The 25528-nt window shown below is 34.1% G+C and overlaps 1 protein-coding gene across 1 annotated transcript in view; it reads right to left on the bottom strand.

Annotated features, from left to right (window-relative positions):
• LOC131080002 (uncharacterized) overlaps positions 1-16556 on the bottom strand; it is a 132381-nt gene extending 115825 nt beyond the window's left edge. Inside the window, exon 1 of the mRNA XM_058018052.2 lies at positions 16155-16556. Within this exon, the coding sequence (XP_057874035.2) occupies positions 16155-16278 (124 nt within the window). The 5' untranslated portion in view covers positions 16279-16556. The remainder of the gene's footprint in view (positions 1-16154) is intronic.
• Positions 16557-25528: the final 8972 nt, after the last annotated feature.

The following is a 25528-nucleotide window of genomic DNA, read 5'->3' as shown; positions in this document are numbered from 1 at the left end:
CATACATCCATATATAATGTGAGAAAAAATTATTACAAAGCTTACAATATTTTCAAAGTGTTGTCATACTTATCTAAGTTTACATTCATGCTAGCATGTGTGGCAAGGGAAAATCCCTAATTGCAACTCAAAAACATTCCTAAATATACACACTACCCTACAGACATTCTACGACAAGAACTACTTGCAATATTAACCTTCTTCAATTCCACCGGTTTGAAATTCTTAAGAAATTGGACTTGGCATCTATGGTTGTCCAACAACTTCCTTGGCATCTCGAGACCACACTGAACCAACCTCTTCAAAAATGAGACCAAAAACACAACATATAGACCAACGAGGTGTAACCATAATTTATGCACTTTCACTATGAAATCCACAACCCAGATTGATGCCACATATGAAAGAGAATGACTTGCAATAACTCTAGATGGTTGAGAGGGTAGGTACCATGAATATTGGTAGGTGGGGAGGATGGAGCGACATGAGTAGCTGTTGGGGCTACACTATAAAACCACGCCCTACAAATCATGCTCAATTTATAACACCACCAAAAAATAAAACCACGCCCTACACTTTATTGGGCCTTTTCGACGAGTTGACCATTTAGCGAAGCAGTAATCTCGCGGACTTTATCACTCTTTTCTCTTTCGTTTGCCCTTTCAAGGCTTAGCAATTTATCTTCAATCGGTCATCAATTTTTGCTTCTTCGACTATCCAATGGTATGGAAAAATACCAAGCCAGTGAACCACTTGAGCCTGCCTTCTTTCTTATCTTTTTTCTTTAATTCTCATGCCTTAAAAGATTTGGCAAGCCAATGAATTTATCAATTAACCATTTCGGCAAATCAATGATTTGATGAACCAATGAATACGCAGAACACTCTGAGCACTTTAAACTTTCCTTTGTCTTCATTAGCAAACTGAACCCTTTAAGCCAATGGGCAAGTTTGCAAACTAGAAAACTCGCCGAAAAGGAACTTCACTTGTTAATTGGCAAATCAGCAAGTTAACAAATTGATTAACCTGTTGAAAAGGGAACATGAACTTAGCCAGATTTTATATTTTTACAACTTGGGACTTTAGGCTAAGCGGCAAACAAAGACTAAGTGAATTTCACCTAGAAGATAATGAACAACAACATGACCCTCATAAGCTATCTTGGATTGGTTATCCACATAAGACCATATTTCACTAACACACACATAAGGGGAAGGGACTCGGGCACAAAAAGGAACAAACAATCTGAGTCCCAACACCTACCTAATGTCAACATGAATTTGTCATTGTTCCTAGAGATAAGTGAGTCTATCCTCCTCATTTATTCTGAATATTCATTGCTTGTTTATCAACCATGCTATGAAATTTATCTAGATTAATTCTATCATTGAATCATTACTAATTGCATTTATTTATTAGCCTAGATTAGATTATATATGCAAAGCAATTTATTTCTTTACAAATTTTGGTGAGCCTAACTTTGCTTACACAACCTAAAGTTTTCCCCCTTCGTTAGGGTTTTTCGATCTATAATTTCTGATTGCCATACCTCACTTTCAGATCTCAATGTATGACTAGTTCACAAGATAGTGTTATTGTTCCACCTACAAGAGACTTGATACCGTTATTATACCAGATTGATATTCAAGGCACTAATAATATTGTCTGATACAACGCTTTAATGGAGTGCCTCTAGAATGTCCCTCTTTGGGATATTCCTAATTTTTGCCATAAAACAACAACATTTACTCAATTGATAATAGTTATCAACGACTAAGAATTTATGATAATATTCAAATCAATAAATCATAGCAGAATACTCTTCAAAAATACTTACAAATCTGTTGAATTAAAGATTTTTGTCCCTAAGTCAACAATGACAATACAAAGGGTTTTCATCCTTCCAAATATTATCCCACCTTGGAGGATTTTCATCCTTCCAACTCTTAGCACACCTTGGAGGGTTTTCGTCCTCCTTGACCAAGATTTGGGTTTTCGTCCGAACTTGATAAGAGCATGAAAGGGTTTTCGTCCTTCCAATCCTCATGAGCTTGGAAGGGATTTAATCCTTCCTATTTGCAAGACGGTTCCTCTAAATCAAAATTGACTACTTGATGTATTTGCTAGATTATGGCTCATTTCTTTTGCTGATTGATATTTCCTGATGGATGGGCAAGTCAATATTTGAATAATGCTTGAATAAGTTGAGATATATGTGTGTGTGTGTGGGGCGGGGGAGGTAGATTATGGTGTTGGCATGTTACATATAGAATCCTCTATATATATATATATATATATATATATATATATATATATATATATATATATATATATATAACTTTTTTGAAAACATAATTTTTATATATATATATATATATATATGGGGAGAGGTAGATTATGGTGTTGGCATGTTACGTATAGAATCATATATATATATATATATATATATATACTACTCTTTTGAAAACAAAATTCAATTTACTTAAAAAGTCACATAATGTTCTATTCCCAATTGATTGATTACTTGTTTCCTTTATGAATTGATTATTTATTGAATGATTCTCTCAAAGAAATGATTTCAGACCATCACTACTATTGAAAACATAATTTAATTTACTTAAGAAGTCACATAATGTTCTATTCCCAATTGATCGATTCCTTGTTTCCTTTACGAATTGATTATTTATTGAATGGTTCTCTCAATGAAATGATTTGCCCTTTATATCCATTTCTTGAAGGAGTCGCCACCATTCACAAGAAATGAGTCACCACCCTTTACAAGTAATGAGTCGCCACCCTTCATCCCTGCCTTTTGACAATAATCATTTATTTCCAAACTGATTGATTGCTTCCTTCATGTCCTCTTCTCATAGAATGATCTCTCCTTTATACCATAATCCTTCAATAGTCATAAATCTTTATTTCATGCCTTTTGACCATTCATTACACTTAATTAAGTTTTAATTATATTATATTTTATTTTTATTTTTTTATATTTTAGTTTATTATTAATATTTAGTATTAAATCCCATTTCAAAAAGGGGATATTACAGCCTCCAAGTGGCATTATCCTTGAAAGTTAAATCTATCGCTATGCATGGGGAATATTGATAGTTGCTAGGCAAATCACAAGAATATATAAAACCAAAGATTCTAGACTTGTTCAATATAATAAGTTGTCTATGCAACTGCTTAATTCTTTTGACTAATATGTAGTTGATGCCATTACTCAAAAGATAATAGGCATGTCGATGCTTTGGCTAGTGTTGCATCCTTAATGTGAATGTATGGTGATGGCTTGTGCTTTACATTGCTTATCCATAGAGTACAATTTCCTGCCATTCCAGATAGTCCTACATTGGTATGTGCCACACTGGATAGGGAAGAATGGTTTACAAACATTTATAACAATCTTGAGTCAAGGATCTTTCCACTTAATTATTTTAAAAATGCTTGTGTAAAAATTCGAAAAAATGTTGCTAAATAATTGATCATTGTTGGAGTTTTTTATCGACAAGGTTAAATGGTTTATAGCTTAGATGTTTCAATGACAATGAAAAATCTATTGCCATAAACGAAACTCATGGGGGTATATGTGGAGGCCACGTGAAGGCTAAACTATGGGTTCAAAAACTTTTATGCATGAGCTATTATTGGAACAAGATGGAAAAAGATTCATACAATTTCATTTTGAAGTGTACCACATGTCAGACACATAGTAATCTCAAATGTACACCTACCCATGAGCTCCATCTTTTCACCTCAACTTGGACATTTTCCACATGGGGATTAAATAAGGTAGGTAATATCGCCCTAGCTTCTTCTAATGGACATACATTTATCATTATCTTTATCGATTATTTCACAAAATAGGAAGAAACCATCACATAAAAATCCATTATGGCTTTCAATTTCTATACTTTTATCATGGATAATCTCATTTCCAAGTTCAACTTGCTCTCTACTATTGTTACTGCTAACATGACATCTTTTAAGAATAGAAGAGGTAAGGAAAGCCTTGGAAATTTTTCATATTTAACAACAATTTACCACACCCCACTACACATAAGGTAACAAAAAGGTTGAAGCAATTAATCACACTACTGAACAGATTTTGAGAAAAAATATCAACAAACATTGATCCAATTGGAATTGACAACTTATTCTTGCATTATGAGCTTACCAAACTAGTATTTGCACTCTCATGGGATTCGCACCTCACTCAAAAAAATTATGACACTAAGGCTATCGTGCCCCCAGAATTGAATATTCCTTCATTATTTGTATCCCTTTGTGGAATCATCACCAATTATGTATGTAGAAAGCATAAATTGAAAAAAACTAGAAACATTAGATAAACAAAATGCCTTAGACAATCGGCATGCGTGTCAATGATGACAGCTAAATAAAACTTCTAATAAAGGAAGCATTCATAGAGATTTTCAACTGAGAGACTTAGTTCTTCCTATTGGTCCTAAAACAGCAACGATAAGAAAGAATTACATGGTAAACTTTGCCCTAAATGGATTGGACCATTTATTATTACCTTCTTCTATGGACTTGTAGCCTTTAGATTATCTACTCTAATAAAAAACTAGTGAGAGATCCACTTAATATCATCCATTTACACCATTACTATTGTTGATTAAACATACTCAAGGCAATTATTCATTGTTATCAGATGTCCTATGCCCACACAAACTTTCATGATCATATCTTACTTACTCTTGCATATACACTTATCTTTTGATCCAACAAAATACTTATTGCTCTTGCATATACACTTATCTTTTGATCTAACAAAATACTTAATATACTTACATGATTTTATCTAACCTTTGGTGCTCATTCTTACTTCAAGATTTGCCTTAACTAGTAGATCTATAGTTAGCAATTAAGCTCCAACATCATCTACTCCACCCTTTACAACAATTTTCTACAATTAGTCTCCTATTGCACGCAACAACACTTCGATTGGATTATTATGACCTCATAATGATTTTGCAGCTATATAAATAACAAAAGCATTGTCTTAGATTCTAAAGACGTGTACTTTTTATAATACTCTCATGGCAAGATTATAATAATCTTTGCTTTCAAGTTGTCTAGTTTGTAGTAGTACTATATTACCTAAAGTTTTTAGAGTAAACTGGATTTGTAAATTTTTGTCTAATGTTGCACGTCTTTCTCCTAGATCCATTTTTAGGGAATTTAAGGATGAAGCCCATGTTGGAGTTATGTGCATTGTGAATAGGTTTTTCACAAAATTAGAATAACTAGTGTAGGGAAAGGGAAAAAGGATTGACTAACCAAGATAGACACATAGATGAATTATAAAAATAAGAATAATTGGTTAGTTTCAATAAAACATCAATTATATAATTAATTATCTATTTGATTTAATTAATTAAATAATTGACGTTTTACTAGAACTCAAGCCAAATGGTCCAATGCCAAGAGGCCTATTTTAATTGGGGGAGAATATAGGGGGTATGTGATTGTCTAAGACATTTCCCGTGGGGACAAAGGGGAGTAGTCCCCCAACTAAGGTCAAAGGGAGTAACCCCAACCCGTGATGGTTATGTGGCATTTTCTAGTGGATGTTGGCACATAGTCCTAAAGCCTCGACCAATGAAGTGGAGTAGCTAGATGGTCCATGGGTGGGCAAGTTATCCATGGTTGTGAAGGTGCTTGTCAAGATAGGCAAGCCCAAGAGGATGCAATGTTGGATTTGTGTGGACTTGAGTGGATGCAAGTTGAAGTTGGGTGCAATACAAGGCACACACTCAAGTTTGCGTAAGTGTGAAGAATGTTAGTAGAAGTCAAGGACCTTGGTCCCATGAGGATGGGACGAAATGACTTTGCAAACCAAGTCCCAATGTGAGGTTCTTAAGAAGAGCTCACAGGTATTCATGGAGAACAAGTCAAAAGGCATGTCCACAATGAATGATTATGTGGTAAGATGTGTGAAGGTCATTAAAAGCGTAGTCCAAAGATGAGTAGAAAAAGGTGCACTATCAAGAAATAAGTTCCAAAGTATCAAGAGTATCTAGATGTGCCACAAAGTTTGAGTTCAAGGAACTCAACAAGGTAAGCATGAATATTATAGGAATTCAATGCAAGTGATCAAGTGAGGCAAGTTGGACTTGAACATTGAGTCGTCGTAGAAGGGACTCAAAGGGCATTTAGGATTTGTTGACAAATCCATGTGGGCAAGGAATTAATTAATCAATTCATGATATATCACCTATGTATCCAAGTAAACCAATTTTAATTTAATCGGTTAAATGCAAATGACGACAAGTTATAGGTTGATTAATGTATTAATTAATTAATTAATGGCGTGAGCAAACCCTAATTGGCACAAGGTTTAAAACAGCTTTGTAAACGATAAATTTCCACACATTATTCAACTTGAATCCATCACACCTATTTAGAATCTAGGGTCTCTTCTCAATTTTAATTGCCTCTCTAATCTTCCTATCTTTGCATTGCCCTTCAAAGGTCAAAGTTCTTGCGTTTCAAATATTGATAGAGCGGCTAATGTTGTGCTTGTGCTCCACCAAAGCTGATTGCTTGCTATTTCTCCACTGCAAATATTTAGTGTGCTCTTTGGTTCTCTATTGAAAAAAGAAAGAAACGAATCATCTCACCTATTTATGGAATCCCACATGGCCATGGAATTCTGTATACCCCTATTCTAAGATTTGGATACAACTGGCCTTCGACACTTCTCAAGGCATTTTGCTAGTTCTCACCGGTTTGAAAAATGTCTTAAGACCATTTCCTTTTAGTCTTCTTGCTAGTTTTCCTGTGGTTAACTGAACATAAAGTAAGCTCTTTTTGATTCTCTGTCCAAATCATATTTCAAAGGTATCCTTCCTGTGTTGGCTTTTCCATAAATCATTCTAATCTCTGAGCTTTGAATCAATAATATACCCAAGCTATAAAAGTCTGTTCAAATGAATAAATGATGAAGGAATCTCGTGCTTTGAATTTCTTGGTTGGATTCTATTCTGTTTGACTTTAATTTACTAAAACTGTAGAAACAGTTTGATTCTATATGCATAGCTTCAGAAATTGCACCTTTTCACCTTGTGCACATTCACACTAGGGGTAAGTGGACACAAATCACACAACCTTGTGATGAGCTTGCCAAGTGTTCAGTCAAAAGAAATGATCAAGTTAACTCTGGTTTTAGCTTTCTTTGTTAGAATTTCAGTTCAATTTGGATTAAATTACACAATCTCTGGAAATAATTCAAATTCTAGAACTTACACAATTCCTTCAGATTGTGAACTCGCTGCAACACAGACAAAAGTAAGGACCAGATGCCATGACTTTAATCAATTACCACTGAGATAACAGCACATAAATAGGAGCTCAGGTTTTAGCTTTTGTGGTTTAATTTTATGTTACATTGGGCTTTTAAGTTACCAAATCCTAAAAATAGTTCAATTCTAAAGGCATAATAAGACTACACAAAATGTTAAGTTTATTCAAATTCTGTGATCAAGAAGATAGAAGAGATGGAGATATAACCTGAAAGTTGCATTTGAACTGCTGTAGTGTGAATTGAAGGATGCACAACACTTATTGATTTCAGTGTCTTCATCCACCCTCATTGTATGCATGTTATATATGTGAATGAGGGGTTACGTAGTGAAGAGATATGTCTTCCCACATGGGAAGACACATCTCTTCCCTATGTACCACTCACCACAGCACATTAACAATCATTAAGTATCATTTACTTGACCGATCGTGAGGAGCGCGATTTATTAAGAATCGCTTGATCACATCTTAAATATATTAGTATATCAGAATAAATGAGACTCTATCTCAAATTAAATAACATTTTCAACCATACCAAGTTTATATCTAAAGTGTTCAATCTTGATCCTCGAGAGAGATTTGGTAAAAATGTCTGCAATTTGATCACCTGTACTAATATAATTCAATTGGATCACATTCCTTTCCACCATATCTCGAACATAGTGATAAGGAATCTCAATGTGTTTAGACCTGTCATGAAATACTGGATTCGTTGAAAGCTTGATGCAACTCTGATTGTCACAATAGATGACAGTACGATTTAAGGGCTGACCAAACAGTCCTACAAGCAATTTCCGGAGCCATAATACTTCTCTTGCTCCCATGGAGGTTGCAATGTATTCAACTTCTATAGAACTCTGAGCAACTGAAGATTTTTTTCTACATATCCATGAGATCATTCCTGATCCTAAATTGAAGCAACATCCTGATGTGCTTTTCCTGTCAACTACACTTCCAGCCCAATCAGAATCAGTGAATCCATGTAGGTCAAGGTCTACGTGTTTATATTTCAGACCAAAACCAATAGTTCCTCGAAGATATCTCAGAATATGCTTTGCAGCAACAAGATGTATTTCCCTAGGTTCACACATGAACTAACTTAGTGCATTCACAGCATAACATATATCAGGTCTTGTGTTTGCCAAATACATCAGAGATCCAATAATATGTTTGTAGAGGGTAGGATCTGCAAACTCTGATTCTGCAGCTGCTTCCTTTAGCTTGTGCAAATTTGTCTCCATAGGTGTGGTCATGGATCTACAATCCATCATTCCAAATCTCGCGTATATCAATGGTGTATTTTCCTTGATTAAGGATTATACCATCTGCCTGCTGCCAAACTTCCAATCCAAGGAAGTAGTGAAGAATTCCTAAATCTTTCATATCAAACTCAAAGGCTAATTCTTTCTTACATCGAGAAATGCAATTATCCTCTCCTATGATTAGTAGATGATAAACATAAAGAATAAGAATTAATAATTCACCATTGATTACCTTGTAGTAGAGATTTGGATCTGCTTCATTCTTGGAAAACCCTAATTCCAAGAGATAGTGATCAATTCTTTCATACCATGCTTTGGGGGCTTGTTTCAGTCCATATAGAGCTTTCTTTAATCTACAGACATGTGATTCAGCCTTATGAATCACAAAACCTTCAGGTTGCTCCAAATAAACTTCTTCTTCAATCTTACCATTTAGAAAAGCAGTCTTAACATCCATTTGATGGACTTTTCATCCTTTAGATGCTGCAATAGCCAAAACTGCTCGGACAGAAGTGTATCTGGCAACAGGAGCAAATGTCTCTTCATAGTCAATACCTTCTTTCTGTGAGAAACCTCTGGCAACAAACCTTGCTTTGTGTTTCTCAATGCTGCCATCTGTTGCATGTTTGATTTTGAAGAGCCATTTAGAAGATACCACAGATTTGCCTTTAGGCCTAGGCACAACATCCCAGACATCATTTTTCAGAATTGACTGATACTCTTCTAACATAGCATCTTTCCAAACTTGATGCTTGAGAGCATCTCCAACACAGGAAGGTTTTGCATCAATGATCTCACTCATCAAGGCAGTATAACTGGAAAATAGGTTAGGTCTCTTACTTTCTCTGAAGGTCCCCTTTGGAGCAGCATAATTTTCAGCTTCTTGAAGCATCTTTTTAGCCCAAAGTGGTCTCTTCCTAGTTTTGGGATAATGTTCTTCTAAAGGTAAGTCTTGAACTCCATGCTCAGCGTTTTCAGGGGTCTCCCTCCGAATCTCAGGGGTGGAATCCTCATCCATGCTTGTAGGAGGATCTTGGTGTTTTAATTCATTAGAGCTTTTGGACCTCCCGAATGCTATGTCTTCTTCAAAGATGACATCTCTGCTTAGTTCAATTTGCCTTTGACCAAGTATGTATACTCTGTAAGCTTTAAAGGTTTCACTGTACCCAACAAATACCCCTTTCTTTCCAGAAGGTTCTAACTTTGATCTCTTTTCTTTGAGGACATGAATATAGACTGGACACCCAAAGATCCGAAGATGACTTATGTTAGGTTTGTTACCAGTAAAGGCTTCTTCAGGGGTTTTATTATCAAGAAGAGAATGAGGACATCTATTTTGAATGTACACAATTGTCCTAGATGCTTCAGCCCAAAATGAGGTTTCTATATTTTGGTCAAACAACATAGCCCTAGCAGCTTCTACTATAGTCCTATTCTTTCTTTCAACTACCCCATTTTGTTGTGGGTTATAAGGTACAGTTAACTCCCTCTTAATCCCAACATTTATACAATAATCTTTAAACATATCAGAAGTGTAATCCCCCCCATTGTCTGTTCTTAAGGTTATGATTTTCTTACCTGTCATGTTTTCTACAAGAGCTTTGAATTCCTTAAATTTATAAAGGATTTCTTCAGACTCTTTGTACTTCAAAAAATATATCCAGGTCTTCCTAGAATAATCATCTACAAATATTACATAATATAAAAATCCCCTAAGGAGGGTACAGACATAGGTCCACATAAATCAAAATGAACTAATTCTAATACATTTTTGGATTTACTGTTGCTAGAATTGAAAGACCCTTTAGTATTCTTTCCCAAGCCACACCCCTTGCAGGCTCCTTCAGAATTTTGACTTAGCTTGGGTAAGCCAATCACCATCTTCTCTATCTTAGGTAGGGCATGGAAATGAAGGGGACCTAATCTTCTATGCCAAAGTTCATTCGAATCTGGAGTCTCATGAATCAAGGCTTGAGGTGGAGTGGTGCAAAGTTTGTAGAGGCTCCCTTGTCTTACTCCAATGGTGTGGGCTATCTTGATGGTGGAGTTCTTTGGCTGAGCAAGTACCTTTCCTTCCATAAAGGTTAATCTGTAACCCTTATCTTCAAGTACGGAAACTAAGACAAGGTTTCTCTTTATACCAGGTACAAATAGAACTCCAGTCAGCTGTAGGGATATGCCTGACTTTAGGTTGATATTGCAGGTTCCTATTCCCATAACTGGATAATTTGAGTCATCACCAATTGTCACTTCTTCATTTGAATTTTCCACAAGTGTATCTAGGTGCTCACAAAATCCAGTGATGTGTCGAGATGCTCCGCTGTCAATCACCCATGTGTTGGAACTGGAGGTGACTTGACTAGAGAGGGCTGAGTAGAAGACTAGTTTCTCGGAATCACTCCCTTTCTTAATTTCTAACATTGAAGCCTGTTGCTTGATCCTGTCTGGACACTTCATTGCATAGTGTCCATATTGGTCACATCTGAAACATTGTACTTCAGAAATGTCTCTCTTCTTCTTTGAAGACCTCTTTCCATTTGAGTCGTTGTCCCTCTTTCTCTTAAAGTTGTTCTTCTTTCCTTTCTTGTGGGAATTAGAGTTTAGAACTTGAATGTCTTCATTGCCATTGTTTTGTTTTATTCCTCGTGACAAGCCGAGATTCCTCTTGAATGCAATCGTTTTCAATCTATCAAATTTAGGAAATTTAGAACGAGCACTGATTCCTTGAATGAACGACTCCCATGAGGTAGGAAGTCCATTTAGGGCCATCATAGCAAGTTCTTTGTTGTCTACTAGATGTCCAATAGTGGATAGTTGATCCCTAAGCTCAGTGGTCCTCAAGAAATAGGATGTAACTGTCTCTCCTTTATTCATCTTTATATGGTGTAGTTGATTCTTTGAAGTGAGAGCTCTGCTAGTGTTGTTGATTTCATAAATGTCAGCTAGGGCTTTGAACATCTAAAAAGCCGTCTCATATTTAGAAATAACTGGCACAATGTGGTCTCTCACTAAATCCACAATTATCTTAAGAGCCTTCTCACTATCCTTGCTCCACTGAATTTTCTCTATATCATCAGAGGGTTCAGAAATTTCACTTTTGACATGGGAGTCAATTTTATTTTCTTTCAAAACAAGCATGATCCTAAATTTCCAAGATACAAAATTTGATGCTCCATCTAATCAATCTTCAAACCTAACTCCGGTTGCCATTAGGATTATAGGAATGTGATCTACTAAGGGCCAGGTGAAAGTCTATAAGATCGTTACAGAATTTAATTTGATCTTCCTTAACTTCGCTCTGATACCATGTTAAGTTTATTCAAATTCTGTGATCAAGAAGATAGAAGAGATGGAGATATAACCTGAAAGTTGTATTTGAACTGTTGTAGTGTGAATTGAAGGATGCACAACACTTATTGATTTCAGTGTCTTCATCCTCATCGTATGCATGTTATATATGTGAATGAGGGGTTACGTAGTGAAGAGATATGTCTTCCCACATGGGAAGACACATCTCTTCCCTACGTACCACTTGTGGGAAGACACATCTCTTCCCTACGTACCACTCACCACAGCACGTTAACAAGCATTAAGGATCATTTACTTGACCGATCGTGAGGAGCGCGATTTATTAAGAATCGCTTAATCACAACCCAATAACATGAAACGGTGTAACCGGTGGCAAACACAATAATTCAATTTTGATTTATTCATTATTTGTTAGTGTATATACTAATAGTTAATATATTATTATATATGTTAACATGTAATCAAATTTATGCATCGGAATCATGAAATTGCACGACTGACGTTACAAGAATTAACACAAAATTCACTGTCTCTTCTCATTATTTACTAAAACACCGGAAATGGTTCACATCTAAAGAAACATTTACTGAAACACCAGAAATGTTTCACATTTAAAAATGTAAGAGTTCATAGATTGCAATTGTTCTCTTTATTGAGTCTTGTCGGTAACAAAAAAAATTGTGAAGAGCTACTCCCATAGCCAACTACAAGCTAAACTAAATTTCCTAACAAATGTCTAAAGGCACAAGAGATTACTCAAAATTAGCTCAGCGTGATCACACAGTTTTCCTGATTAGTTTTATGTTCCAATGGGTTTTTAACAAGGTTACCAAGAGCTGGGGGTACTTGGAGACTCTCGAAACTGGTATTGGTACTGGTACAACTAATTTTCAAAAGTAGGAAACAAGGGGTACTTAAAGATGCTAATTTTTTTAGTAGAATTTAATAATTTTCAAAAAATATCATGATAGAGAACTTTGAAAACAAGAACAATGGTAAAGTTTAACATTAACTTTAAAATCGAACAAAAATTGAAATTCAAATTGCTTGTACTGCTGGTACTATGGACAATCTAAATGATTTAGTGAAAGTAAGGTAATATAGGCATTGAACACACTCAATATTGTTGGCTAAATAGTAAAACAAATTTCACTTTAGACCTAGGTTGTAGGGTTCGCCCCCCTAGGCCCCTAGTACCGGTCTGGTCCAGTCTTGGTTCAAGGTCCTGGTCCAGTCCACCTGTGGTCTAGATAGGGTCCGTGATTCACAAGCCTGGTTCGAACCAGGTCGAACCCTGGCATCGGGCAGCCCAAAAACCAAGTTTTTTTGTAAAATTTAAAAAAATTCAAATCCGCCACTTAAAAAATTCAAATGAAACCCTAAAAGTAAGTTTTAAAACATAAACTTGGCTCATTTCTCCTCATCAAATGACTCGGATTGAGAGCAAACTTATAGTGCAAGTGCAAATGGCATTGGCATTGGTTCATCTAATGTCGATGTCAATGATGAGGATGATGAATTAGAGAATTCATTTGATGATTAAACTTTAAATTGTTGAAAGTTGAAACAATGATACTTGAATATTTTGTCATTTTGATATTAAACTTGATGTATATGATGCTATTATGATATGATCATGATATTATGGTATGATTACAAGTTTATGTTGGTTTTGTTGTTTATATGATGCTATGTGACATGCTAATCTTAATTTACATGTTTTTGTACTAACAAACCCAAACGAACCCAAAACCCTTCACAAAATTTTGTCATACCGGTTCTTTGAACCTGAACCGGTGCCCGAACCCGAACCAGCAATTTAGACCATTACAATGACATGAAATCAATCATAAAACTGTTTCTGTCCCTATTGTCTTCCTGTGACACGGCTTCCTTTAGTTATTTCCCTACAACTTTGCTTTGCTGTAGGCTTATTTTATTTATTTCTTACTGCATTTTGCCTTTTACTGCATTTTGCCCTAAGTTTTTTGGCGGGAGACATCAATTTTTGGTCGGGAGACTTCGGAGACAGCAACCAAAAGCATCCTATGTGTTGGGAAGTTTCTGGAGACATGTCTCCATCTCCGAGACAGGTCTCCTAGTAACTATGGGTTTTAGTTACGGAGAACCATAAAATGGTTCAATTCTAACAGCATATGACTTGAGAAAAAAAACTTATAAATAAATCTGTGTATATTTAATCAAGCACAAGATCAAGTTAAATGAACACGGTTATTTCCAAAAGCTTTTATCTCAATCTCATGAGCCGTGGAGACCTTATGTTCAGCATTTATGACTTCATAATTGCTGTATTGCTTCACATTGTGTACTGAAACCTTGGGAACGGTTGAAATCTTTATGAATGAGACATCAGCTTGCACTTTGTCTTCTCATTATATACTGTCAATAATGTTGAAAATTGTGAGGACCTGCTCCCGAAAGTAAATATCCAAAATCAATTTCCAGAAGACTACTTAATTTCAGTTAAGATTACTCAAATTTAGCTCCACGTGATCAAGCTTGGATTTTAGAATTCTCGGTTGGGCTTTCTGTTGTATCTGGCTTAACATTACTCAAAGTTCAAATCCTGCAAATAGTTCAATTCTATGGGCATTGGACTTGAGGACCTGCTCCCGAAAGTAAGTATCCAAAATCAATTTCCAGAAGACTACTTAATTTCAGTTAAGATTACTCAAATTTAGCTCCACGTGATCAAGGGAGCTTGGATTTTAGAATTCTCGGTTGGGCTTTCTGTTGTATCTGGCTTAACATTACTCAAAGTTCAAATCCTGCAAATAGTTCAATTCTAAGGGCATTGGACTTGAGGTATTGCATCATTTCTTCTCATTCTGTAACGGAAATATGGAAATGGTTCAATTATAAAGGAATAAAACTTCAGAAGTTGCACCATTTCTTCTCAAAGTGTACTGGAACGCAGTAAACATTTCAATTTTAATGGCATGAGACATCAGAAATTGCACTGTTTCTTCACATGTTTTACTTACTGCAACACTGACAATTGTGCAGACCTGCCATCACAGGCAACCAACCATATACTAAGCTAAACTTGCAAACTACTACTTTATGTGGCACAAGATTACAGAAAATTAAGCTCCAATGGATGTTCAAGTGATCATCTCAGATTCCATTCTTCTTGATTGGATTCTCCAACCCCTTTAGCTTTTATTTACCCAAACTCCGGAAGGGTTCACTTCTCAAGAAATTAGACATCAGAAATTGCACCACTTTTTGTAGCTGTCTAATGGCTGTAAGTTGTAACACAAACTTCCTAACTGCCACTCAATGTGACCAAATTATACAGAAATTAAACCACTTAGGAGCTACAAGTGATCACCGCAGCTCATATTTCAGTTTTCTTGGTTAGATCTTATGTTAAATTTGGTATCAAGATACCGTAAACCATAAAAACAGTTCAATCCTTGGGACGTTAAGACTGCAGACTTCAAAAATGCTCTGTTGCTTTTTATTGTTTACTAAAACCCTGCAAAAAGTGTTGAATTCTGAAAATATAAGACTTCAGAAATTGGACCGTCACAGCTCTGTGTGTAATGTCATTAACGTGGAAAATAAAGAGGACCTCCTCCAACAGGCAACTTTACGAGTTACGTAAATTTAAATCACTGTGACCACAGCAGATAAGATTTTAGAATTTTTGGTAAGATTTTCTGATCCATTGGGCTTTAAGTTACTGATACCTCGAACCAGTAGCATTAGACATCAAAAATTGTGTTGTATTGCACTGTTTCTTCTGACTGGGGTCTGGCCATAACACGAACAGGGAAATTGTGATCCCCACCGCCAAAAGCAACTATACGTTAAACTAAATTTCCAGCTAATACTTAATCTGCCATAAGATTACTAAAATTTAGCTTTGAGTAAGATTCTCTAGCTTAAAAGGTGGATTAAAAGAGTGTAATTCTCAGCTCTCACCATAAAAAAACACGTAGCCACTAAGTTGCCTACTAATAATACTAAATGCAGTACGAAATCAGCTCAGGGGAAGCATCTTTAGCTAAGAGATACTATATATTACTGAAATTTTACGTAGAGAAGGTTCTTTCACTGGAAAAAAAAGAGGAACAAAAACAATCAAGAACTGCAGTCAACAGGTCTGGCAAGAAAGGAAAGAAGAACGCGGTAGCTACTCAATTCCGCGTAAACACAGGGGTTCTAAAATCTGCTAAATTTCCACAAAAAGGCGTCGTAAAGAGCAATAGTAATACTGACCGACAGAGACGCCGATGTCTGTATCGGCGACCTGGTTCTTCCTGAGTTTCCGCTCCAAATGCGCAGCGATCCATATCGTCCCCAAAGGCCCCTTCTTGGCAAGAATAAACTGCGAGTAAAACATCCTGAGAAGCTTCAAACCCTAAGGAACTTTAAACATCTGTCTCCTCCTGCTTAATTACTTGATTTTCGCCTGCAAGTCCCTGCCGGTTGGAGGGTTCCGATCTCGAGACCTGTGATCTGCTTGAGCCCGTAGGGAACAACAAAGTGTAAACAAACAAACCGTGCAAAGACTGAATCGCACAACAACTGCCTCCAAGACTTGGACGTGTAAGCACGCGATTACCCCTTTGTCCTTCTGACCCGACTAACGCGGACTCCAAAACATTCAGTCAGCCCGATTTAAATTTGGGCTTTAATTCCCTCCTATAGAAAACTTTGCGTGCTTAGGATAAAGAGGATTCACTTAACGAGTGTGCATGTAGAGACGTGGTACCCTTGGTTCTCCGTGAGTAGTACAGTACGCGCGCGTTGAAATTTTAGTTCGAAATGTTTTTCCATCCGTTCGTTTTTTGGGTGCCGTGGAATTTTACCCTGCCGTGGAAAAAATATACCTGCAGTCGGTGTAAGTAGCCTCTAAGGTTAGGTGGAGTTAAGTGTGGAATCTTTTCGAACTTTTAGGTGAGAATTTGGTGTTGGCATTTTACAGGGGGCCATGCACTTCGCATTATTAACGTAAATTATAGCTCTATCATGCCTCCTATTTTTCTTTAAATTTTGGGAAGAATTGGAAGAATTATCTTTTAATAAGAGATGTATTATGTGTAATACTTATGGTAATTTTGATATTATATTTATGGAGATAAAAATGAATGAAATAGTAAGTATTTTTGGTAAGCATAGTATACGTCTAGTTGTGAACTTAAATAGCTCCAAATTAAAGTCAATTAAAGTCACGGCATTATTTTTGGATTAGACATGTACTTGATCATATGGTATTTGGTTCATACAAATGATTTGATAATTGAATTTATAGTGCGAGTGAAGGTTAGCAACTATTAGATTACATAAATAGTGCACTACTATAGTAATTCGAGAGTAGTAATTTGATATTAGATAATAATGCAAAAGATTTTATATTTTTCATAAGATCGTCTTGCTATCTAATACAAGAGCACAAGCATATGTTAATGCTTCTTCTATTGAGAGCCAAGTATTGAGGGATATCTATTCTGCTAAAGTTATTTGAGGCACGATGCTAACCTCATCCTTTATATTGTACCTTTGGGAGGTTTTAACCTTGGTGGATGGTGTAATCAAGGAACATACCATTATATTTACCAATTGTGCTCAAATAATTGAACTACGATCCTTTAGTATGATGTATCATTTCAATAAGTGTGATCAATTTTTGCAAACATATAATTAAGTATATTTAGTGTAAGTCTTTTTTCAAAATATCAATAATTGGCTTCGGCCCTAGCTCACCCGGTCGTGGATCGCAACTTAAGGCATGGGTATGCTCCCCATGGTCTTGAGTTCGAGTCCCCGACTGTGTTAACTCTGTGTGTGTTGCTACCTTGTGAGCGGGTAGTACACACTGGGGGATTAGTCTCGCTTCGGCGAGGACACCTCCAGATTCCACGATAGTGAATATAAAAAAAATATCAATAATTTAAAAGTCAACAATGCAATTTTATAGAGGAGGGTTTCATCAAAGGCATGAGTAATTTTTATATTAATTTATCTTACCATCTCACAATACAAAAGGACTATTATGATGGTTATAATAGTGTTCAATATCATTCAAGCAATAACAAATTATTAATAGAGTTTGAAATTTGATCTCGAAGTATTTTTTGAATAAAACTTTCATTATTCGTGTATTTGAAATTTATCACAAGAATTTAATGCGCTAAAAATGTAATAAAATTTAATAATAATTTATTTATGTACGAACTATTCTCAATGTGAACCAATAAGAAATAGATGAATGACATTTTATAAATAAGAAAATTTATTATAGATTATAAGATTATGCTCTGTTTTTTGTTTTTTTTAATTTGATGATTGGTTAAAGAAGTCAAAGAAATTGCATTTAACAAATGCATTTGTATGCATTCAATAGTTGTCCATCTTAATTTCATACTTTTCAAGTTTCTAATGATAAGTCAATTTTTTTGTGCAGATTTTAATCATATTTCATATGCAATTTAAGAGCTTAAATTTATTATTTAGGGTTTGGGGTATCAGTGGTATAGCCACATCAATTACATCTTCACTAGATTATCCAAAAATATTAAAAAAATGTTAGAGCGAATCATATGCAAGGAGGCATGTATTATTGATTGTCTTATGTGTCACTTTATTGGTTGTTTCTTTGAAGTGACTTGTACAAATGGGTATTTTTCTATGTACAAATATAGTGGCTACTAGTGCTTAATTGTAAGAGTGTCATGTAGTGTTTGCCACAAAAAAAACACATTAAAAAGTGGAAATAATAGTAATTATTTGAATAATGAATCTCTATGTTGCAATACACTTGAAAAGTTTCTTTGTAATTAGTAACATTGAAACCTCCTACCAATTAAAAGGTAGTGTACTTTTATGTTGTTTACTAGTTTTGAATATTTAACAAAGTCAAACAAATATGTTTATAAATCTTGGAAACCCATGTGTCATTGCGAGAATAAAATAAAATTATTAAATAGACTTGTAATATATTTGAACCAAGAATCCAACAATAAGATTATTAAGTACACTTGTAATATATTTGTAATTTTGATCTCAATAAGATTATTTATTTTAATAAAATAAAAATTTTAAAAAAAAAAAAAATCTAACAAGGCATTGTATGTCTATCTTGTTTGAACCAAAGGGAGGGCTTTCAATAGTTGCACATCTTAATTGCATACTTTTCAAGTTTTTAATGATGAGTTATTTTTTTCAAAAAAAGGTACAATTTTGTATGTGAGTTAAGAGGGCTTAAAGTTATTGTTCCAAAACCACATCAGTTATGTCTTCGCCCACTTATCCAAAGATACTCAAAAAATGTTAACCAAAATATATGCAATAAGACATGTATTATTTATCGTTGTATGAGCCACTATTTGAGTGGTTGTTTCTTTGATGTGACTTGTGAAAATAGATAATTATATGTGTAGTGTAGAGACTAGTATTTGCCAATGCAAAATGTTTCAAAGTACAAATAATAATAATTGTTGCTAATAGTTCATCTCTATTTTGCAATATGCTAAAAACATTATCGACAATTATTATTGTTGAAAACCCTTGCCAATTAAAAGCAATGTAATCTCACGTTGTTTGCTAATTTTGGATATTTAGCGAAGTCAAGAATATGTTATAAACATTAGAAATTCATGTGTTAGTACTAGGCTAAAAGACAGTTATTTAGTGTGTTAAATATTTCAACCACAAATCTAACAAGGCATTCTATGCCCACCTTATTTGAACCAAGGAGAGAGCATTTAATAGTTGCACATCTTAATTTTGTACTTTTCAAGTTTATGATGAAAAGTCATTTTTTTTTTGAGAACTTTAGTTCACTTTGGCATTTGAGTTAAAAGCTTGTTTTTTATTCTTGGGATTCACATAATCAATGATTTAGCCATATTAGCTACGTCTTCACTGAGTTGTCCCAAAATACAAAAAATGTTAAACCAAAATATATGCATTAAGGCATGTATTGTATGTTCCCTTATGTGCCACAATACGATTAGTTGTTTCTTTCATGTGACTTGTGAAAATAGATAGTGTTTTTGTACAAATATAAAGGCTAATAGTTCTTAGTTTTACAAGTATTATATAGAGACTATTACTTGTCATTGCAAAATGTGTGTAAATAGGAATAATAGTAATTATTATTAATGGGTAATTTCTATTTTATAATACACTTAAAAGTTGCCCACAATTATTATTGTTGAAACCTCTTAACAATCAAAAGCTAGTGAACTTACATGTTGTTTGCTAGTTTTGGTTATTTAACAAAGTCAAACGAATATCTTATAAATCCTAGGAACTCACATGTATTGCTAGGATAAATGTAATTATTAATTAATGTGTAATATTTTTGGAGGATAAAAAGCATGATTCATTTAATTTTGAAAGGGTTAGTTGAGTCATAAAATGTTACATTTCCAAAAAACTCCCAAACATGATAAAGAGTTAAATCTAATACCTAAGTTCGAGGAGGTTGTACTAAGGTTGAAGAGTAAGGTCAAGGACATGTTATCAGAAATACAAAGGCTAAGGGGCCTATCCTCCAAGCTAGATTTTAACAAATTCTCTAAATGCAAAAGTGAGATTAAGAAACTATAAGATCAAATTGCATCATAAATGGGCATTAATATCATTGCTTATGTTAGATACATTATGAAGCTTGAAATAAATTGTATTAATTATGAGCACCACCATTAGATATAAGATTGTATTTTAATTAATCATCAATGACATTTTAATTGAATGTGGATAATTAATAAAGTTAAAATTTTAATCTTGAATTAATATTTAAATAAGATGTGTGTGTGTGTAGTAACATAGAATCAATACTATTCATCTAAGGTATAATAGGAAATCATAACAAATATAAGTAATTTGTTACACAAGATAAAAAATTTATGGCAAAAATAATTTTCATATTAATTTAGCCCACCATTTCACAAGACAAAAACAATTTTCAATGTCATTCCAAACATATATATGATAAAAATTATAACAACTATATAAATTTTGTAGTTGAGAAAAAAGAAATCTATATGATTTATCTTTTAAACTAATGAATTGAAAGCAAATGAAAAATAGATCGAGGAGCAGATGTAAAATATTCTTTTTCATCAACATACGTTGTTAAATTATGAGAAAAATAATTCATATTGGTTTTTTTTATAATACTAATATTAGAAGATATTATTAAATTTAAGGAGAAAAATACTTGACGATATGATTGGCTAGTTATCTTCAGATCTTTTTTAGTTTAATTATTATAAATCATTACCACGATAGGACTAACAAGCAACAAACTAAAGTGGTTGGTAAAGCACAATTATATATTATGATGTTTCCTCTACTCTCACGGATCAACACAACTTTTGGATTTCAAGTTCAAAAGTTAGGACTAATCTAACCCTTCAAACTAATCATATGTGTCAACCTGAATTGTGAAACATTTATTTGTGTCATTTAGACTTGTAGTTAAGGACTAATAGTAACTATTTTTTATGTACTTAGGTCCAATACCCGTAATTCTTATGAATATTAAAGATACAATCATTTAAGCAATAAATTAATGTATTTGTCATTGCATTGCCTACTTATATTAACATCTTAGGCATTTGTTACATATTGATTGTTGTATTTGATTATTTTAAATTCATTGACTCGACATATGGACAAGTATTGACACTTGGAAGATCAATAACTACCGCGTGTAAAGTCTTGACCGCAAACTAAGTTTTATGTAGAGACAGTACAAAAGACTCAAATTTATTGAAAGAAAATAATTAGGGATTTACATAGATCAAATCCATGCTTGCACATGATATATTTACAAGTACATGATTGATACCATATTTGTGTAAATAACCTATAATAACAATGATTTTATATGTCTTGTGGTATTTATCCAAGCATCAATGGATTTCATTCACATTTATGAGTGACTTTTAGCTATCTATCATGATAATCTATATTGAATACCTAATTAAGTACCTTTATTTGTATAATTAAATTTTAAGAATTTATCAATTGCATTTCTTTTATCCAAGGTAAATTCTAATTACTTGTATTGTCTGCTTTTATCTCCTAGATTTATGTAAAAGGGATTTGATTTCTCTTTTCATTTTTGTGAACATATCTACTACACTCTACCTCGTTGAAGTTTATTACTTTATTTTTATTGCTAATTTTTGTTAGGAAAATAATACGAGTTGATCAAACCATTTCCTACATAACCCTATTAGAGAAAAGCATGCTATGCAAGTTTACAAAATAACCATATGCAAATATCAAAGATATATCATAAGATAACACAAGATGTGCCTCAGTAAAACCCTCAAGAGGGAAAAACCTAGCCTCCAAAAGCATCCACACTCCATGTATTATTCAACAATAGAACATTACAACACTTATAGAGCCTTAATAAATACTTTTGAAACATCAAGCTCCTCAAATGCATCCTCTATCTATCCAAGTATGTATCCAAACATCCCATGTCATGCTCCGCATATGCACTCCTCGAAAAAAATCTCAATAGAATTATAAAAAATCTAAAACCTCTAACAATCAACCTCAACCACTAAACATGTTCTTGATTAAATAAAATCAAGCTCACATAAATACAACCAAGAGGTAAGGTAAAACCATGAGTATACAAAACCATTAACCCGACATTTACTTTTTGGTACTAAATTTCTCAAACATTAAATATTTTCTATGTGCAACCCTCACAAGATATATAAACAATATTACATACAAATTTACAACAAGACTCAAGTAAATATTCAATGTGGCTAAATATATCATCTAGAATGTGTTAGGATAACCGACACCGCAATCGATCACTCGCACACGAAGTTCCATGAGTGTGATCTTTTTCAAATCCTAATATGATTTCTATCTCGTCAACCTCTAGAGGAGCCACCTAACTTGGCCCCACCCAAACCAAGATCCATTCTTCCCACTTTTCAAGATTGTATTTCTCTTCACTATCTTGCAGTTTCCCTCGTGAATTTTCAATTATAGTGTAGAGTTCTTCACGGAAGACACCACCACATCGTCTAGAGTCTATGCTTTAATTTTTTTCTTTGATCCCATGGAGGCCAATAGTCCTCTATTTGAGGAAGTGCTTCCTGAATAGTCATGGGGGGGAGAGGTAATTCTTGAAATCGCTCTTATATTGGGAGATTGTGTACATAACCTCTTGGTCTTCTAAAAGCTGACAATTATACTTCAAGTCCGCCAACTCTTGTTCCACACTATAGAATTTTTTGTATATTGACTTCCAAATATCCCTAGGTGCAAAAGTATCATTCTCATAATAGAAAAAAGGTGATCCTTGCATGAACATAGTGATTTCCTCCAAGCGTGGCCCAATAGGTTTCGCAGGAACTCCAAAACCAGTTAGACCCTCCGGACATAAATTAGAGACGTCACATCAGAAACTCCAGACATTGTTTGTTTGTATTGCATACTATCTATCTATTTATCACCCTTAAACACTTTCCTCTGCCATTCTCCAATTGCTCTCTTCTAGGCAGTTGATGAGCTTGTTTCCATGTCATTCAAGATAATGCCTGCTTGCTTTCTTTTAGGAAATTTGCTTGCACATGACTCTTGAACTTGTATGTTCTGCTTCCGTACATATATAAATTTTAATTCATGCTCAGATAATAATTAAATAAAATAAGCATTTGTAATGAAAAGATTTAGTCATTCAATGTTACATATTATCTAACAAAAAGGTCCTAGACAATTCTTGGAGAAAGGAAACATCATTGATAATCATTTTTTGCAAATAACACTGAATCAAATAAATTAAAAATGTTTCATGTAATTTTTAAAAGTAGAACTCGTTCAATGCTTTCATGCACCGACTGCAAAGCCGTCTAACCCACACCATTATGCATAATAGAACAAATCAATATAATAGGCTATTATAAAGAATATATACAAAAATATGAAAGAACATTAAATTACCATTACAAACCCATAAACCATTAAATAGTGAAAATAGATATAAATTTGTAAATGTCTCCCTATAAACACCACAACCATAACCAAAACAAAAAAAATTCTTACCCGCAAAAACTTAGCTGGTGAGTTGCAAGTCTACAACATCTCTCAGATGATCAAACCGTTTCTTAATTTTGTTCTTCTGGTTAGTCAATGGATTTAGTTGCATGTTCAAGTTTACTATTTGAAGCCTTCTGTTTCCCTATATTTGAGACATAATAAAATTCTTGTGAGTAGGAAATTGATTCAGGAGTTACGTGTGAAGAATTTGGCAAAGTAAATGATGACAATCAAACTCAAATTTTATCTGTCTTGATTAAAGACTTTTATCCTTATGGCATTAAATTAAAGTTCTTTCTCTATTTTTTGGTGATCTCTAGAGCAGAGGTTGCTTTGCATCGACCTGGGATACATTTAACTTGTGTTCTATCTGCGGAAATATGTATCCAAGGACGATGCAATGCAACCTCTGCTCCACCAATACTAGATAGAAGAGAAAGTACTTTAATTTAAAGTCATCACAATAAAATGCTTTCAAGACATATATTAGGTATAAAAGGAAGCCTACCCTGTCATTTGAAGGGGTTTACCTACAATTCAAGTGACCTCTTAATTATAAAATCAATTCAATTCCAAGTGAACATGCAATCAAGCATTCATCAAGAATTGAAGGAGAAATCAAGTTAATAAAGATATCATCTTTTAAATTAAGAAATGGGCAGGAGATTAAGAATACAAACCTTCCATATTGCACACTTCAAGGTATATTAAAATCAGTTTAAAGTGTATTCATTTAGGGACCTTTCATAAAATATTCTCAACTTACATATCATAAAAGGCTCTGCTCCACCAATACCAGATAGAAGAGAAAGTACTTTAATTTAAAGTCATCGAGATAAAATGCTTCCAATACATATAAAATCAAGTGATCTCTTAGTTATAAAATCAATTCAATTCCAAGTGAACAGGCAATCAAGCATTGAAGGAGAATTCAAGTTGGTGCAGGTGAATTTGGAAGACAAAAGGACTCAATGAAGCCATTAAAGACTTTTGAAGGTCTTAGGAGTGAAGAGCCAATCAATTATGCACACAATGAAGCCATTAAAGACAATCATTGTTAGCATAGATTGCAGGATATGCACAAGATGTGTTTGAAATGGATTTAGAAACTTCCAACCAAATGTGATTAGTGAGTATAGATGTTGTAGTGCAACTGCCCAGGTACACATGCATGCAAAATATGTAAGCTTAGATAAGGCACATGAACTATTTGACATAATGCCTCAAAGATCACCCAATATCCAATGACGGTTGGGAGAAAGAAAACATCAATTTTTTGATAATCTTAAATATTTCTTTATTCATCACTATAAATCTATTATGAATATAGTCTCAATATTGTAGAAATTTATCCTATTATGAATGCAATATTTAGGGATGTAATCTTTATATTTTTTTTTTAATTAGGAAAAGGTCCTAGTACATTTATATGGAATTAGTACATTTATATTTTATTTGTGTCTCCTAAATATCCACAAAATTTGAAACATTTACCCCAACTAATTAATCTACAGAAAGATACCACTAAAGAAAGAAATTCTCCTCACCACTATGGTCTTGAAGGC

The sequence above is a fragment of the Cryptomeria japonica genome, chromosome 3, assembly GCF_030272615.1.
Source record: "Cryptomeria japonica chromosome 3, Sugi_1.0, whole genome shotgun sequence".
Classification (NCBI taxonomy): Eukaryota; Viridiplantae; Streptophyta; class Pinopsida; order Cupressales; family Cupressaceae; genus Cryptomeria; species Cryptomeria japonica.
The sequence above is the reverse complement of the archived record's forward strand: the minus strand, read 5'-3'. Positions and strand labels throughout refer to the sequence as shown.